This window comes from Phalacrocorax carbo, chromosome 5 (genome assembly GCF_963921805.1).
Source record: "Phalacrocorax carbo chromosome 5, bPhaCar2.1, whole genome shotgun sequence".
Classification (NCBI taxonomy): Eukaryota; Metazoa; Chordata; class Aves; order Suliformes; family Phalacrocoracidae; genus Phalacrocorax; species Phalacrocorax carbo.
The window spans coordinates 71,098,953-71,115,449 of NC_087517.1; the positions used below are offsets into that span (position 1 = coordinate 71,098,953).

Below are 16,497 nucleotides of genomic sequence, written 5' to 3' on the forward strand. Positions count from 1 at the left end.
GAAAGCCAAAGCTCACCTGGAGTTGCAACAAGTGAGAGATGCGAAGGTCAGCAAGAAGGACTTCTGCAGATACCTTAGCAGCAAAGAAAGTCAAAGCAAGCTGTTGGCCTGCTGCTGAATGCGTGGGCAACTTGGTGACATGGGGCATGGAAAAGACTGGTTACTTTATCCCTTCGTTGCCTTGGTCTCCTACTGCAAGGTCTGCTCTCTACCCCCCAAGTCCCTAACCTAGTGGCAGAGTCAGAGAAATGCTTCACTCCCTCGGCACCCTGGAAGATTCTGGTTTGGGCCATTTAAACAAAGCAAGAAGGCGGGACTAGGTGGGCTGCATCCAAGGATGCTGAGGGTGTAGGCTGATGTCACTGTGAGGCCACTTTCTACTGCTTAGCATCTCCCTCAGTCATCTGGATGATGGGACAGGCTACGCCTTCATCAAGTTCATGGGTGATCCCAAGCTGATACACTGGAGGATGGTACTATCGTTTAGAGGGATCTTCACAAGGTAGAGGAAGGTCAACAAAAACTAATGTCAAGTCCTGCACCTGGGACAAAAGAACCTCAGAGAATCCCATGCATCACTACAGGCAGGAGCCCAGCTGGCTGGGAGCAGCTTGCAGAAGTACTTTGGGAGCCTGGTGGGCAACAACTTGACCATACGTGCACAGCGAGGAAGGCTAGTTGCTCACCATTAGCACGAGGATAGCCATCAGGTTGAGGGAAGTGATTATTTCCCTCTGTTTGGTCCATATTTGAAGTATTGTGTCCAGTTTACCTTCAGCGCAGGATGAGAGAGGAATAGACAAATCGGAAAGAGTCTAGTGGAGTATCAGCGAGATGGTTACGGGGCTGGAGCGTAGGATGCACACGGTGAGGCTGCGTTTGTTAAGTCTGGAGAGAGAAGGGACAGCAAAGGGGACCTAACTGCTGTATTCCTCTGTCTGAAAGGGTGTTACGAAGAGAAGAGAGCCTGACTCCTCTTCAAGGTACACAGCAAAACAGCAAGAGGCAGCAGACACAACGTGCCACAAGATGAAGTACAACTGGAATTAAGGGGAAAAAAGCCACAATGGCAGTAGCCAGACACTTGAAAACAGGTGCCCAAAGAGGCGGTGAGATCTCCGTCACTGGCGATTTTCAGAACTTGATCGGACTCAGCCCTGAGCGACCTGAGATAACTTTGAAGACAAATTTTTAGCAGGGGATTAGACTTGGTGACCTCCAGAGGTCCCATCCCACCTCAGCTATTTTATCTTTCTATTCTTGCGCCCAAGCCTGTAGCCTGCTTCAACTGTGAAGTAAAATTTCTTTAGCTTGTACGTCTGTATCTGTGTGTATACACACACATGCATGTGTGCAGATATATGCAAGCAGTGGATTTAATACGCAAGTATGAATTTAGTAATTTTGCCTGTTTTCTGTAGCTCTGGCTTTTATACAACTAGGACTAGGTAGAACAGAACAGACTTCAGGATCAGTCAGCCACGAAGTTCACAAGCACTTAGGTCTTGGCATTTAAGCGGCACTGGATCACATCATGTCCAAAGGTAACATATTTCCATTGCCAGAACTATTAGCCAATACAAATGCAAGAGGTTTTAAAATGAAAAGAATATTTCAAATCCCGTTTATGTTCTATGATTCATATATTTTTTTCCCTACATTTCACTGAAACCATAGACTGGAATTAGAATGGTCAGCATAGGATTCCTGCTTGCAGTCGAAGAAACCAGTGTGGTTTTTCTTTATGTCAGTGCAAATCAGTATTAATGGGTGTGGGTGGAAGAAAAATTAACCTTGCGAATAGACTATCTTGGTCTTGTATTTCAGACCACAGAGCTGGGCTGGATAATTGAAGCTGCAAATCAATCCTGGGTTTATGGGGCAATGTCTGCAGCCACAAGAGCATCCTCTGGTCTCCCTCATGTTGACAGTTATGCTGAGATGATCTAGTAGCTCAGAAATACAGTATTAACACGGTCATTTTAGGAAGTTGCTGTGTATCGGCACTAATAGGCCATGCCGGTGCCCTTACTTTGTGATAAACACGGGCAAACGCAGTTTTAATTAACTCTTCCATTAAAGACTGTGTAAATGGACACCTCTTAAATGGTAGCTCGCAGAGTTATACTAACTGAATCATGTGTCTTCCAGATATATGAACAAACACTTCCCATTGGAATGAAAAGGTAGTGAAAAGCAAAATCTTGACAGCCGCTCTGGAAACCTGAGCCTTCCTATTTAAACTTCCTCCCACAGCTAGAAAGGATGAAGTGATAAGCATTGTTGCATGTGCTTCACAGTTCCCCTTTATAAGGAAAACTAAACTCCTTCCTATGCTTGGAGACAGGGAAGAAAAGCGCTTAGCAGTTTTCTGAGGCCCCCTACACATCACGGGTCTGTAACTTAACCCCAGAAATGTCAGTGGAGTCACAACAGGGACAAACACAGCCTCCCTGTTTTGGAACTGGTGTATACAAGACTGCACCTCTCTTCTTTCTCTCTCCGCATTAGCCTCTCCTCTTCTAAAAACCTGTTCTTTTGGGGAGGAGGGCTCTGTAAAGCAATCTGGGCAATTGCCCAAAGCAATCTGTAAAGCAATTTTCTATGAAATAATCTTTCTTCTCCCCAGCACCTGCCTCCCTGGCAGCAACCCTCCAGCCGAGGAGGCTGCCTGCTGCCACCGAGGAACTCTGCAGCCCGGGGAAGGCACTGCTGTTGCCTCAGCATGCAGACAGCCCCCACAAAGGACGGTGTTCGCCCACCTCAAGAGCAAAGCTCTTGGGAGTCACGGGAACGGCTCAAGTTAGACCCTCCTGTACAGGGTCCCATTCTGCATGACTGGAATATATTTGGGAAGAGCTGAGATCTGCTGACATCCTCTGAAGGCGCCAGACACGTTACACCTTACAGAATGGGCTCTTGACTGCTTGCTGTCCTGTCTCCCTGCTCGATTTGTACCATGATTCAGAGGCCAAACATATGGTCTGGCTTTGCTTTGGAACCACTGAATCGCTTGAGCCTGGTAGATACTTTGGTGCTGAAGCTGTACATCGCTTTGTCCTTCAATGGTTATTATTCCCAGGAAATATCTGTGCTCCAGGGATAATCCTGAGCTTCCTGGGACATTCGAGGCAATACATCTTCCCTCCTTTAAGCCCTGAGCAGGCATGTACAGTAACCCTAGGTGGAACTGCTGAGGTTCGTTAGCAAACTGGAGAGCTGGGCTTGCTCTGCCCTTGACAGAGTACTGATATGAGGTGTTTAGCATTTTAGTTAATATTTTTTTTTAATTAAGAAAGTAAGCCCAGAGATGGCTTGGCAAGGTAATAGCAACCTATTAATCCATAACTTGTACATCAAACATTAATTCTAGCTTAAGTCAACAGCTGTTCCCTAGAGCTCTTCAGCGTTTAGGTGGTGACAGCCTGTCCTTTAGACAAATAACACGGTCACAAACAACTCCTGCCAGGAAGGCCCGGCACTGGGTGGGTACGTTTGGAAGACAGCTTCATCACTTACTGTCTGAGAAAGTCCTTCCTGAGGAGGGACGTGGGCACCGAGTGCGAGCGACAGCAAAGCTGGTACCCGAAAACCTGGAAACCGATGCAGAGGACCTTGTGCCCCAATACCGTGAGCAGGATGGAAGCCTGGAGGTGCACTACTGGATTTACAGGGAGGCGGCACCTTCCTCGGGCCATTAGACGTTAAAAGTCACAGTGGGAAGGCTGGCGCATTGGCAAAGCCATTAAACTCTGCAGTTTATTGAGCAGATGGCAAGGCAGACTCAGAGGCTGATACAGGAAATATCTACTTAGCAGAGCTGTGATAGCTAGACACATACAGGCTGGGAGACCACCAGCTTTCCTAGGTAACACCCTCTCTCCCTCCCTCCCTCGCTCCCCATATTGCTTCTGCCTAAGATGGGTCGCCTGAAGGCACGTTCTGCTTAACGTGCCGACATGTGTCTTCTTTCGCTTGCTTATTATTTTAAGAATATCAGCGTCCCACATTGGGAAATCCTGGCCCTTGGTGGGCTAGCTCCCAAAGCGAGGGATGTCAGATAAGGGAAGCGCCCGTGCAGAGCCAACGGGAACAGAGAGCGGGGCCTGAACAGCCGGCAGTGCCTGGCAGAGCCACCCCTTCCCCTCCACAGGGCCTGTCCTGGCTCACACACTGCCTGCGGGAGGTTCCAGGCTCTGGCACTAGCTATTTCGCTGCAGTCAGACAAAACTACACTGCTCCCCTTGTAGCAATTCACTGAGAAACCATAAATCGAGAAGCGCCCATCTGATGTCTGAGGCATGCCCCAGATTGCAAAGGCAGTGCTAAAAACACCCGTGTGAAGAGTGTCAGGAAAAAGAACGTGGGGAACAAAGGAAAACCCCGGACTTCTGTCTGGTTTATGTAATTTTCCAGCTGCCTTTCCCTTGGGGCTTCTCGCTTTACAGCGGTTTGTGATATTTGGGATTGAATGTAAATGGTTTTCTGCGCAACCCAGCCACTCTGCTGCTTGAACCTCGCAACCGCCATAGGAAGGATGGTGATGGCCCATTTAGTCATCCCAGCATCACCAAGCAAGTCTCTCCAGGGACCCCTGGTGAAGCCTTGCTCACTGGGAAGACAAAGCAGGTTATCTACCCTCTTTTCATCTTCAGCGGCCCAGAGGATGCCTTAACAGGGCAGCAGCAACAAATGAAGCTCACGCTTCACATGATATCAAATGCAATTTTGTCCAAAATCCTCATAGTTTTTCCCTCTCACCCATTACAGTCCCATATTCTTCCTACTCATCCATTTTGAGAACTATATTTAACATAACTAAAGGAAGGTTCTGGACTGATGCCACCGGAACATTCACCAGTAAATCAGTTTTCCTCTGTCATCAAGTCAGGCTGCCGGGCTGTGCTTTACGCCAACACTCAGGAGACCCCAGGGGGCTGCTAAGGCCTGTGAAAGGTGCTTAATGCAAGCAAATTCATATATACCGTGCAACAGGGAACGTATGGGAAGTTTCCACAGAGGTCTGCGTTTCCAGCAGAAAAATCTCAGAGGTCTATTAACTGGCCATGCTGAAAAACCCTGGCAGGGAGTTTAAGGCAGCAACGTGATTTAGCTGCCACTGCTTTGTGCTAATACAAATCCCCATCTAGGACTTGAATTCTGAGCTACAGATTATGGAAACGGCTCCAGGGGACACAGCCTGCCTGCGAGAGCCACTCGCTCTGCAAATGTAATTGCTTCAAATATAAGCCCCCCATGCAGAGCTACGTAGCCACGAGAAGCCTTCAAGGAGACTCTCAAATATCTCATTGGTAAAGTTCAGTCAGTAATGAGGATGGTTAGATTTCTATGTACCCTCTATTCTAAGAAAAATCCGAATTTTTCCCCTTACATCAGGAGGTGGTTTGTTTGTGCTGGAATGAGATTTCATCCGAAGGGGATGTTCGCACTACTGGTAATGTGCCTGGAACAAAGGAAATGAGAGGCCTCAGCCCCTTTCTCCTGAAAAATCCTTCTGAAGGTGCATTATTTCCTAAATGATTCAGTTCCTTCAAGGTAACATATGCCTTTATAATGGCACAGTGATTGTGGCCTATTTCTTCATGGAAAGAAAGGGTAACTAGGTCACGGAGAAACAGAAATGAAAAGGCATTTGAGGCACCAAATCAGAAAAATATTTCCAAGCTGCCTCAGAGGGAGAAATGTCTCTCTGCCTTTTGTTTACATCCAAGGTTTTCAGCACTCCTACCCCAAAGCACCAGGGTAGCAGGAAGGGTGGGGTTTCGCTTCGTTACCCTGGGGAATGTCTTTGGCTTGGACCTCAGTTCAAAAGAGCCCACCCTCATTTTGTGGGACAAGCACGTTGCTGTGCCTAAAAGGGGACCCAGGGGAGCACCATTCGCTGCCACCATTTCCTTTTCCCAGCACTGCTGTGACGGATGCGGGATCTGACCTTGTCCGCCCCAACGTCTCAGTGAGGCACAGGGCCAGCTGAGGCTTTCTGCCTCCTTCACACCGGCATGGTCATCACGAAGGGGCTGTGCTCACCTGGGTGTTGTGCCTCCCGCTGTCTCACGGGTGCCTCCTTAGTCTTAATCAATAAATAGATCAGATTGCCTCTTGCATCCTTTTGGGACATCCTCAAGAGCAAGAAGTATCACCTGCAGCAATAATCTCCCTCCAGAGATTCACTAAGTGGAGAGCTTCCCTGAGTTCCCATGCAGGTGCATCTGTGCACACAGATCCTACATTTTCCCAAAGCAGCTGGCGCTTCTGATCCTTGTTCCTATTTATTTCAGTGGCCAAACTCACTAACTAACTCCAGCGAGAACAAGATCAGTCCCCTGAGATATTCTCCAAGTGAAGAGAATAAGACATGAAGCTCATACAGGCACGTACTTCCTCGGCCCTGCTGCCAATACAAACTGCCAAAGTTTTATCAAACCCTTCTCAGCAAATAAGTCCCGACATGCCGAGGCTGCCGTCGGGATCGTTATACCTGGATGTACAGGCTTCACAAGAGCAGCACCCGGGAGTGGATGTTTTGGGATTTAAAAAATGAAGTAGCATTTTCAATTACTTTTGCCCTTTCACACAACTTTTAATTAAGCCTGCAAATACTGGGTCACATTTTCTGCCCATCCCATTGGTAGCTGCAGCAGATACTCACATCACTCTGTTTTTTCTTCTGCATTTAGGGCTTTCTGGAATACAGTAATGGAGAAATGATGCTGGTTTTACCACCAAACATCACTGCCTCCCTGGGAATAGCTGGGCAGTAATGCAGCTACATCTGTCTGAGCTCCCACTTATTTCTATGCCCTTTCCAGGCATAGCGACAGTTTAACCAACCCTCTGGTGGCCCAGGGGAGAAGTGAGGTGACTGATCTCTCAGAAAGGGAACTGGTTACACATGGCTGGATGGAGCTGCTGGGAGATTTAGCAAGGCCTGGGGGCTGATTCCTGTGAATCAGACATGGGGAGGAAAGCGCGCGGCAACTCAAGATGAAGACTGAGGCTGTGCTGAAGGATTGGGAAATGACAGAAAAGGAGCAGGAATGGAACTGTTCCCTTCGGAGATGAGACACCAGGACATGCTGAGCAGAAAGCTCAAGTGAGAGGCAGAACAGAAGCCCCTTTGTAAGCCAAGAGGCTGCAGCATAAGAGGAATCACCTTCCTTGCTCACCTTGGCTTTGTTGTCCATGGTAACAGCCAGCTGCATCCTCTTCCCCATCCTGAATGTGAACATATGATCTGCCTCCTCCTCCTCCTCCTCTTCCTCACTGCCAATGCCGAACCCAGGGCTCGTAGGACAGGGGCTCCCCCATTTCTCGCTCACCACCCTCTTGTCCTGGAAAACGAATCACTTCTGTTAGCAAATCCAGGCCCCTCGGCTCACCAATGCGATTCCATTCCCCAAACACACCTGCACACAAGCGGGAGGCCAGCTCCAGAAAAGGCAGGCCTTGCCCTGAGGAAGCTTTCTGTGCCCGGCGTGGTGCCGTGACATTCCTAGGGAACAAGGGGCTCGTTGTCTGCTCAACAGCGAAACCCACAATTACAGCGGGTCTGAAAAATCCTTTGCACTTACAAATCTGACATTTCAGACTAAAATGCCAGAGTTATAGGAAACAAATGTCATCCTCATCTCTTTCTGCAGCACTCTGAGTTAGATCGGGAAAGCCTAAGTCCTGATGGAGATGGCCTTGGAAGCCAAGTGGATGGCTCCTGAGGGTGGTGCTCACCATCGAGAGGGCTGGGCTATCTTGTCCATAGTGTTCAGTCTGGGTAATTGCATCTTTCAGGTCCTGTATGAGAGAAAAATGTGTGCAACAGCGCACCTCCGGAGAAAAGCAAGGGCCGGGGCGTGGTTGAGAAGTGAGCAATGCAGTGGCCTGGATCTAACAACCCAGGAGCGCCGGCTGCACGGGAGGAGGGTGGGCTGGCTCAGCAAGCTCTGCACTCGCTTTGGCAGAGGACCTCGCCCACGCGTTACGGCAGGACTGGCCGGGTGGCTCACCAAGCCCCGCGCTGCCAGGAGGGGCGGACAGGGCTTGTCAGACACAGATTTGGCCCAGTTAGGAAGGATGCCTGGGACTTGCAGCATTTGCCCCAGGTGTGGGAAGCCCCACAGCAACCGAGGGCTACTTGCTTTGCTCACTCACAAAGCCTAGGGAGACCGTGACTTTCCCCAGCCTACAGGCATCCTCGGAGGCATTCCTGATGCCTCCAATGACACACGTACACCTGATATGTTGTGCCTGTGTATTTGCAGCGATGCTGACGTGTGGGGCCCACCCAGGGCCAAGTGTCCCTGTTCATACATTCACTCATTCGCCTGTTAATTCTGTGTGCTGGGGCACAGGTGCCTGCGCATGGCTGGACATTTATGTGGATCAGCTAAAATCACTTTGAGCATACACCTCTGCAGAGTTCTCACATCCTTTTGCACGGGCTTAGGAGCTACATCCTACGCCTGAAAAAGCTTTGCTGAGGAGGCTAGCTCTTTCAGAAACGTCACTTCGTTGAGGCAGGAGTGGAGCAAGAGCTGGCCAGTGGTGAAGGAGAGGCAGCACTTACGTTGTGAGCCTTGGTGATGGTAATAGTGAGTCCATCCTGCTTGGGTCTCCTGGAGGTAACAGCCATTCCCTCCTGCTCAGCTCGCTTTTTGTCCTCTTCTATTTCCTGAAACATACATATCACCTTATCATCAGCCTGCACCTGTATGTCTACCAACGCTGGCCATTTTCCTCTTTAGGATTTCTCCTAAACGGACCCACCTCCACCTCTGAGAGGGACTGGACCCACTTGTGTCCCATCCGTGTGCCCTTGGAAGGGGTCACAGGCAGCTGTGACTTGCATTACCTGTCCCTGTGCCACAGGCACCTTAATAAACCTCTTGTTGATGCAGGGTGCCCACTGTGGTCTCAGCACACGCAATGGGAAGCAAGCAGAGGATACAGGGGTCCCTTCTGGACAGGCAGGGAAGACAACCAGTTTGAGGTTGACAAGAGATTGGGTATAGGACATGTGGAGAGGCTGGAAAACACACCAGGCCTGCAGAAACAGAGGGCTGTGCACAGGAGCCATGGTCCCTGTGCCAGACTGGGGCCAGGGCATCATCTGTGGCCAAGGGAAGGTGGCTGAGAGCTGGCTATCTACTAGACAGGTTCTTCTAGAAGCCAAGTGGTGGTAGCACATGGGTAGCGTTTCATATGGGGGTAAGAGTTCCTCTCCCCCAGCTGCCTGTGGCATTCAACCTTTCCCATAGCTTGCCACTACATACCAGTTTTTGCTGCCACTAGAAAAAGTCCAAAATGGGTGCTATGGCATCAAAGGAAATGTCTTCTAAGCAAGACCCAGCCCAGAGCACCAGTCTCTCAGCTCTGGATCCAAGACATGAAGCATGCTCTGAGTTTTCAGGTTTTCAGCACAGCTCTTCGTCAAACTTGAGACCCAGCTGGCAAATGTTAAAGAGCCCTGAAAGCCAAGAGGCCTTGGGCGCAGGCAGGAGAATATCCCAGACAAGCCAAGGGGACCCTTCTGCCAGGAGCACCCTCAGGCTGTCCTACTCTGTACTGCTGTTTGCAGACACTCATGGAGGTGGGTAACAAATCCCCAGAGAGCTCCAGGTTACCACGATGTCACCCAAACCAGCTCATACAAGCCAGGCTGGGTATCTCCTGCAGGCCACTGGGTAGACTCTCCTGGCCAAGGGAGGATTGAAAAACCAGGGAGGGTAGCTGGATCCCCCCCTCCTAAATCAGAGGGCAAGGCTACAGTAACCAGCAGGCTGCTAGAGCCTTGACCTGCCTTCATCTTCCTTTCTTTTTAATGGAAACTCTTTTGGACACCTCTGTGCTCCCTGGAAACACTGGGACCGGCCAGGGAAGAGCTTCAACCAATACCACTGCCCTGATAGGGAAGATAAACCTATCAAATGGCTTGAGGATGCAACCTCCTACGAGTCCAAGAGGATAAGCATGAGGCATTGGGAAGAATGACAGGAAAAAGTCAGGGGAATATGAGGTGAAGGGGTGGGGAAGGCATGGTGCAGGCAGAGGAAGATGGGGCGAGAGGAGATGCTGCAGCAGCAAGGCAAGCGGCAGCGAGCTTGCTTTCCAGTCAAGTTCAGGAGCCATAGCTAAAGGCAGAGCTCTGCCCCCCTGCTCTGAATGCTTTCCAATGTGAAAATGTCATCTACATAACAAAGTCACTCCGACACTGCTGACCGTTTTCTTTATGACTCCAAAACATTGCTGGGGAAGGTCAGAACCTGCAGACTCACCTGGTATCTCCGTATGAGCGCTTCATTCTTTTTCCGCAAAGCCAAGATTTTCTTATCAAGTTCAACATCTTTCTGCTCTTTCTTCCTTAACACTGCATCATCCACAGCAGCATCCTGTAAACAGAAGCAGCAAAGCTCTTCTCAATCATCACACCAACAGGACAAAACCTGCTCCTTCTGCTACAGGGTGGGAAGTAGAAGAGTGTTTTGCGCCTCTGTCCCCTGTTAAAAAGAATACTGTATTTTGTAGATTGACTTTTTCCTGACAGAATTGACCTTTTCTTTTCTTACAGTTTTTGTTCAGCAATGAGATAGTCAGAGCAAATAGCTGATGTCCCACTTTGATGGCTGTCGGTAGGCTCCAGAGTTAACACACTGCTTAGCTGCATGCAGAAATGGCACCTCTCCCTGCTGTCGGTCCAGGTGTTCTCAGGCACATCAGTCCCCTCCATTTACATTCAGAGAGCACCTTGGTTACCGCAAGGGATAACAAATTGGATTTTTTAAATTCTAGTGACAGCCGTGTCTGGCAAAAATTAATGCTGATCAGTATCAACTCACTGCAGCAAGCTGATCCATATTGTCTTGACTCTGCCTGGTGTTTGCATGAAGAGCAAGGCGGCAAGGCTGAGATCTCCAAGGCACTACAGGTTTATTTTTAAACAGTGGTTTTGTGCTCTCCTTATCAGCATGGCATCTGCATGCTGCAGAGATCTCACATTCCCTCTCCTTCGCTCAGAGAGCTGGGTAAGATGATGTGAGACTGAGGAGGGGTGGAAAGGACCCCCAAATCTGTGAGCAGGCGTTGCACGCCTGGACACCCGTTTTGCTGACATTGCAGCTCTCACCACCAACGGGCTACCCGCAGCCTGACGCCTTTGCCATTTGGCCCTCTGCAGTAAATCTGCTGCAGGAGCACTGCAGCAAATCCAACTGCCGTGCACGATGCATATTGCCCACAGCGCCAGGGAAGTTTGCAGGAATCGAGAAGCAAATGTCACGAGACCGTCACCCATCTCGCTACAACTAGATGTTGCTCCTGCCAGCGACTCTCAGGGTTGCGTCCCTATGAAGCAGAAACAGCCAGAAAGTGGCGGAAACGCATACCGGCCATCCCCAAGGGCTGGCAAAGAGGCTCCTGCTCACCAGCATTGCCTCTCTGCGGCTCTGGTGCTGCACGTGACCATGTTGGCCCCATCCTCACCCTGGACCTGCCAAGGTCTCTGAGAGTGGCATCAGCCTCGGGAGAGGGACCTGCCCAGGGGAAACCTGCGCCCACCTTCAACCCCAGCCTCGGAAGCTTTCCCAGCCCCAGCCCGGTGCAAACCTGACAGCTGCTACAAGCCCGAACCTAAAATCACCCCAGGTGCATGGGTGTACGGCGCATAACTGGTGAGGTTTCGGTCGCAGCACGGAGGCTGCGGGGTGCCCTGTGAGGGTGGAGGACACAGACCGCCCCAGCCGCTCGCAGCCGGTTCCAGCCGGCTCCAGCACCGGCCTCCCGCCAAAACTCGGCCAATCAGGGGAGTCCATGGCGCCCCTGAGCCAATCAGAGTTGTCCATGGCGCCCCTGAGCCAATCAGAGTTGTCCGTGGCACCTCTGCACCCGTCAGGGGAGGCAATGGTGCCCCTGCGGAACGTGTCCAAGAGAAAAGGGGAAGGAGGCCAGAGCAGGACGAGGTCAAGAAGAAAAGGGCCCTGCTGGGAGGAGGAGGAGGAGAGAGGCCCACCCGAGCGGGGACCCTTGAGGGGCTGCCACCGGCGGGAGGGCCAAGCCCATCGCCCATGGCCAACGCTGCCCTTGCCCTGCCGAAGGGACAGGGTGCCCCGTGCTGAGGGGGACAAAGAACAAAACGACGGGGGAAGGAGCGGTGCCGGGGGGAAGCAGGGGTGTTTTTCCTAAGAGTGTGTCTGTCTGGTTTTATTTTTCTTTAAAACCAGAGTCTATCGTTAATAAATGGTTAATTGGCAAATAAAATTTATTAAAATTCCCCGAAACAGTAAAGTGGTTTTGCTTGCCATGCATGAGCAAGCCATGTTTTCTGCCCATCCCTGTTGGCTTGTTATCAAATTCCTCACAAAAACACCAAGACCCTGAAGACAACTGTCGCTTTCCCTGTTCTCACAGGAGAGAAATGCCGCTGCATCCCTGCAAGAGAGTATTTCTGCCATGCTCACTTCTTCGGGGCTGACGACTCCCAGCTGTGCCCATCCCGAGGGCAAAACCCCCAGAAGCATCCTCCACTGTGGCCTCTGCAGCATTCAAGGCTGGGAAGAGCTTCTGCACGCAGACAGGAGGGGTTTTGCCTTAATCATGGCATAGCAGGTGTGACCTCCTTCAGGGAAGGATCCGTCAGGGGCCAGCCGCGGCAGCTGGGGACACGGGATCTGGGTCTGACACCCGCCGTGCCCCGGGTGCCTTCTTGCCGGCGGTGAGTCAGGCAGCCAGGCTCCCCAGGGTCCAGCCTCGAGGGGTGGCCAACGGGCTTGCAAAGCCCTTCTCCTGGGAAGGGAGGGTTTCTCCTGGAGACCTCAGTTGCCTTTTTCCTGGTCCTAATTAGGTCACAAGAGGAAAAACTGGAGCAGCGGAGGTCCGGAGGAGGGGACGGAGGGGTGCTGCCTAACACAGCCTGTCTTAAACTGAGCAAACAGGCAGTGAGAAGCCCAAGGCTTGAAGGCAAAGAGTAAAACCACAGATGCTACAGCCCAGGGGAGGGAAAGCCTTTGACTCTGCTCCATACTCCCCGCTACGTTTGTGAAGTCTATCCAGTACCACACAGAGGCTCCAGCCTCCTGAAGACGTATGCGTTTATAGTGTGACAATGCATTGAATGAGGCAGAATTAAGGCACCGTGAACCTTACACTTAATTTCTTGTGTGTCGCGTAGCATTTTGCCAGGATGGGATCATCCCGCCGGCTCGAAAGCACAGGATTTCAGATGAGCTGTAGGAATTACCTCCTTAACACGGGAAGGTTTTCAACCACCTGGTTGAAAACGCCAAGAATGTGGGCACGTTTCACCAGCTGACCCTTCGGAAGATAATTCTAGGTAGCGCCTGGGAATTCAGCCAGGGGTTAGCACCACTGCTCTTCCAGAAGTGTCCCAGGCCTCCCAGGAACCAGGGCTGCAAACCACCCGCTGTGTGCATGGCCAGCGCTCGCCTTCAAAGGAGGGGATCCAGCTGCTGAATCACCGCACATCCCTGCAACGCTAGGTCTTCCTTTCAAGGGCTTTACAGGAAAAAAACCCCAAAGCTCAGACATTTCAGCTCTGATCAAGCAGATCTGTGCTTGGTCTGCAAAGACTTGGGCCTCAGATGGGGGCAGAAGTCTGCCTAGGTAATGCTTTTTGGAGAAAAGGGACTAAAGGTTGAAAACACGATACCATCACAGAGGAGGTGTGCTGGATGTCAGAAACCAGAGAGGGGAAAGGCAGGAGAACCAGTTTTCTAAAGCAGACCTCAGATCCTGCACAAGCGCATCTTCCCTCGTATCCCTGCAGAGGGGTACTTTGTCGGCGCTGATTCAACAGCCCCAGCCGAGGGCTGCTCTGCCAGGAGACAGGCGCCCATTTGTGCTCAGGTGGAACAACAGGGACATTTAAACCACCTCCGCACATTCTCCTGCCGGACAATGGGATTTTGTCAAGGTCTGCGGGAGAATGAAACACACTTTTCCACTGCCATCAATCATCTGGGTATGTGACAGGTGAGTATATTGTATACGTGGGTGGATACAGTTTCATGGCCATTTTGCAAGGCTGATTAAAGCTGAATTCAGTGTTTACCTGAACAGAAGCTATTCTGTGAGCACTAAATTGGCAGGTTCACTGTTTGCCGAGTGCTGGGGTGTTGGCTGCTTGAGGGTGGGATCAAAGTGGTGCATGCCCTCAAACACACCCCTTTCATCTTCAAATTCCTTTGAAGGAGGACTGACAGGGCTGCCGGCTCAGGAAGAATTTAAAAATTCCTGCAGAGACTGTATTTGTGCTCTTCTCTTTTCAAAGGCAAAAGATGGAAAAGACCTTTCCGTCAGGCCATGCTCCCTCTCCGCGTGAGACTGCACATTTGTCAGCATTTTGTCTACGTTGCAGCACAGCCAGTGCGGGGGGGGAGGGGGGTCTTTGCATTTTCAGCTGGAAACAAGTCACTGGAAGGAAAGTTTTGCTGGTATTCTGCACTTCTCCTCCCCTTTATTAACGTATTTCTCTCTGCACGATCTGTTTCAGCAAGTGCTGGGGAGCTGCGGAGGGGGGGTGGTCCCTTGCCCGCACCGCCTGGGGCCACAGAGCAGCCCCGCTGCCCGCAGAAGTGCCGAGTGGCATTTCGAGCCCACGCACCGGCTCGCAGGGGCTCACCCATTGTACGGTTCAGCCAAGTCAGCGTTTGCTTGTCAGCCGCCGCTCCGAGCCCGCCGATAACAGGGGGATGTGCCCTCTCCTCTGCTTCTGGAACGAATCCGCCGCCCCAGCCCATATTGAACCTGATGCTCAGGATGAAAGGTGCCTACACCATGTCCTCCCCAGAGTAAAGCTCTTCCGGGGAGCCAAGGTGCCCGTATGACACAGCAACGGGAGAGCTATAAATGGCTTTGGCAGAACAAACGTGCGATGGCTTTGAATCAGAAAGCAGCCGAGCCCGCTGCCTCCCAGCTATCAAGGCAGAGCAGTGAAGCCGCAGAACGGGAGGCCTCTTTCTAGCGCAAATAAAAATGTCACAAAAGGAGAAATGGAAAGCGAGAGGCTTCGTGCTTCAATTAAACGATGACATGCCGTCCTGTCATACCCCCCACTCCTCAGTGGCACACACACTTGCTACGCAGCTCATCGGGGGCTGGAGGACGCCTCACTCCAGACTGTCTGTGTGCAGTGTTTTCCTGCATACTTCTACCACCGCCTGCTTCTACAGCGAGAGACCTCGGAGGCAGGAGGGTTGGAAAAGCGAGAAAGACAGAAGGTGGGGGGGAGGGAAGAGGGGAGAGGCACGGGGCCCTCAGCTAACACTCTTCTGCGTAAGCAAATGCATCCGCTCTTTTTAAGAAATACCCTCTGACTTGACAGCTGCAGCTGAAACCCTTGCTGGGACAGGCAACATCCAGCACTGCCTGGGTTTCTGTTTGCTGTCTACCCTGGTCTCCCACCCTCCCGGGAGGCACATTCTCCTGAGCCAGCCACCGCAACCTGCGCCGGTGATGGACACGCAAACCCCACCACCCGAAGTCCACCCCCCCGGCACCCCCCCTCCCCGATGCGGCACGGCTTGCTTGCTCCCCTTGCCTGCTGGCAGCCAGGCGAGGAAAAAAAACAACAAAGCGACAACCACCAAAAGGCCACCCTGAAGGAAGCGAGTGCAAGTCGTTCCGTGGGCTTTTTGGGTGAGGGACCCCACCGCCCCGCGCCCCTCCCAGGCCCCGCAAAGGCAGCACTCACAGCTCGGTGCATGTTGGACATCGGCGGCAAAGCCCGGCGGATTCCAGAGCAGAGCTAAAAGAGGAGAGCCATCAGACGGCCTTTCTCAGCACTGGTTGCACAGCATACAAGATCATGTTTTGATTACAAAAGCCTCGTCTGGGCTCCCAGCCAAGAGCACTGGCTGCCTAATATACCAAGCACAGACAGGGTTTTGAGTGCCTGTGTCCTCCTCTCCAATCTCACTCTCTTTTTAAAAGAAACACTCCCCCTTTTCCCCCCCCTCCTGACTCCTTTTAACTTCCTGATGCCACAAGCCCTCGTTCAAAGTGGGGAAAGCCTGGCGAACAATGAAAAATGGATCAGGCAAACAGCTTGACTTCACTTCGTGGCCATTCATGGGGTCGTGTTATTTGTTATGCATGGCTAGTTGCACGCCTGGCAGGGGATCAGGAAAATATCTGGGGTCCTGAATGTCTTGTCAGCGCGACTATGTGCATGAGCCTTCACAGGAAAACAAGTGCCGGATTTGCCTTTTTCTGTTTAATTTCAGTATTCTCCGGGAATGATTTCCCCGCTTTTAAAATGTGCCTTTCTTTCAGGGAGGGAGCAGAAGCGATGATCTGGGGTGGGCACCATGACTAGCAGAAAGCACATAGTCAAATGAGAGGGTTCCCCAGGAAGTCCTCGGCTGAAAGCTGCCAAAATGACCCCCAGAGAAGCCCCAAATAGCGGGGCTTTGAGAAAACCGGCAGCATTCATCTCCTGCGGTCTCAGGTTGCCGCACCAGAACCCTCGCC

The 16,497-nt window shown here is 51.4% G+C and overlaps 1 protein-coding gene across 2 annotated transcripts in view; it reads right to left on the minus strand.

Annotated features, from left to right (window-relative positions):
* The window catches only part of CCDC9B (coiled-coil domain containing 9B), a 52,277-nt gene extending 36,340 nt beyond the window's left edge, over positions 1-15,937 (minus strand). Inside the window, exons 1-5 of one of the 2 annotated variants that reach the window (XM_064453115.1) lie at positions 15,719-15,937; positions 10,290-10,403; positions 8,582-8,686; positions 7,747-7,809; positions 7,188-7,352 (exon numbers count right to left, since the gene is read on the minus strand). In XM_064453115.1, coding sequence (XP_064309185.1) covers positions 7,188-7,352; positions 7,747-7,809; positions 8,582-8,686; positions 10,290-10,403; positions 15,719-15,739 — 468 coding nt within the window. In that variant the 5' untranslated portion in view covers positions 15,740-15,937. The remainder of the gene's footprint in view (positions 1-7,187; positions 7,353-7,746; positions 7,810-8,581; positions 8,687-10,289; positions 10,404-15,718) is intronic. The other variant, XM_064453116.1, reaches the window with a different exon arrangement.
* Positions 15,938-16,497: the final 560 nt, after the last annotated feature.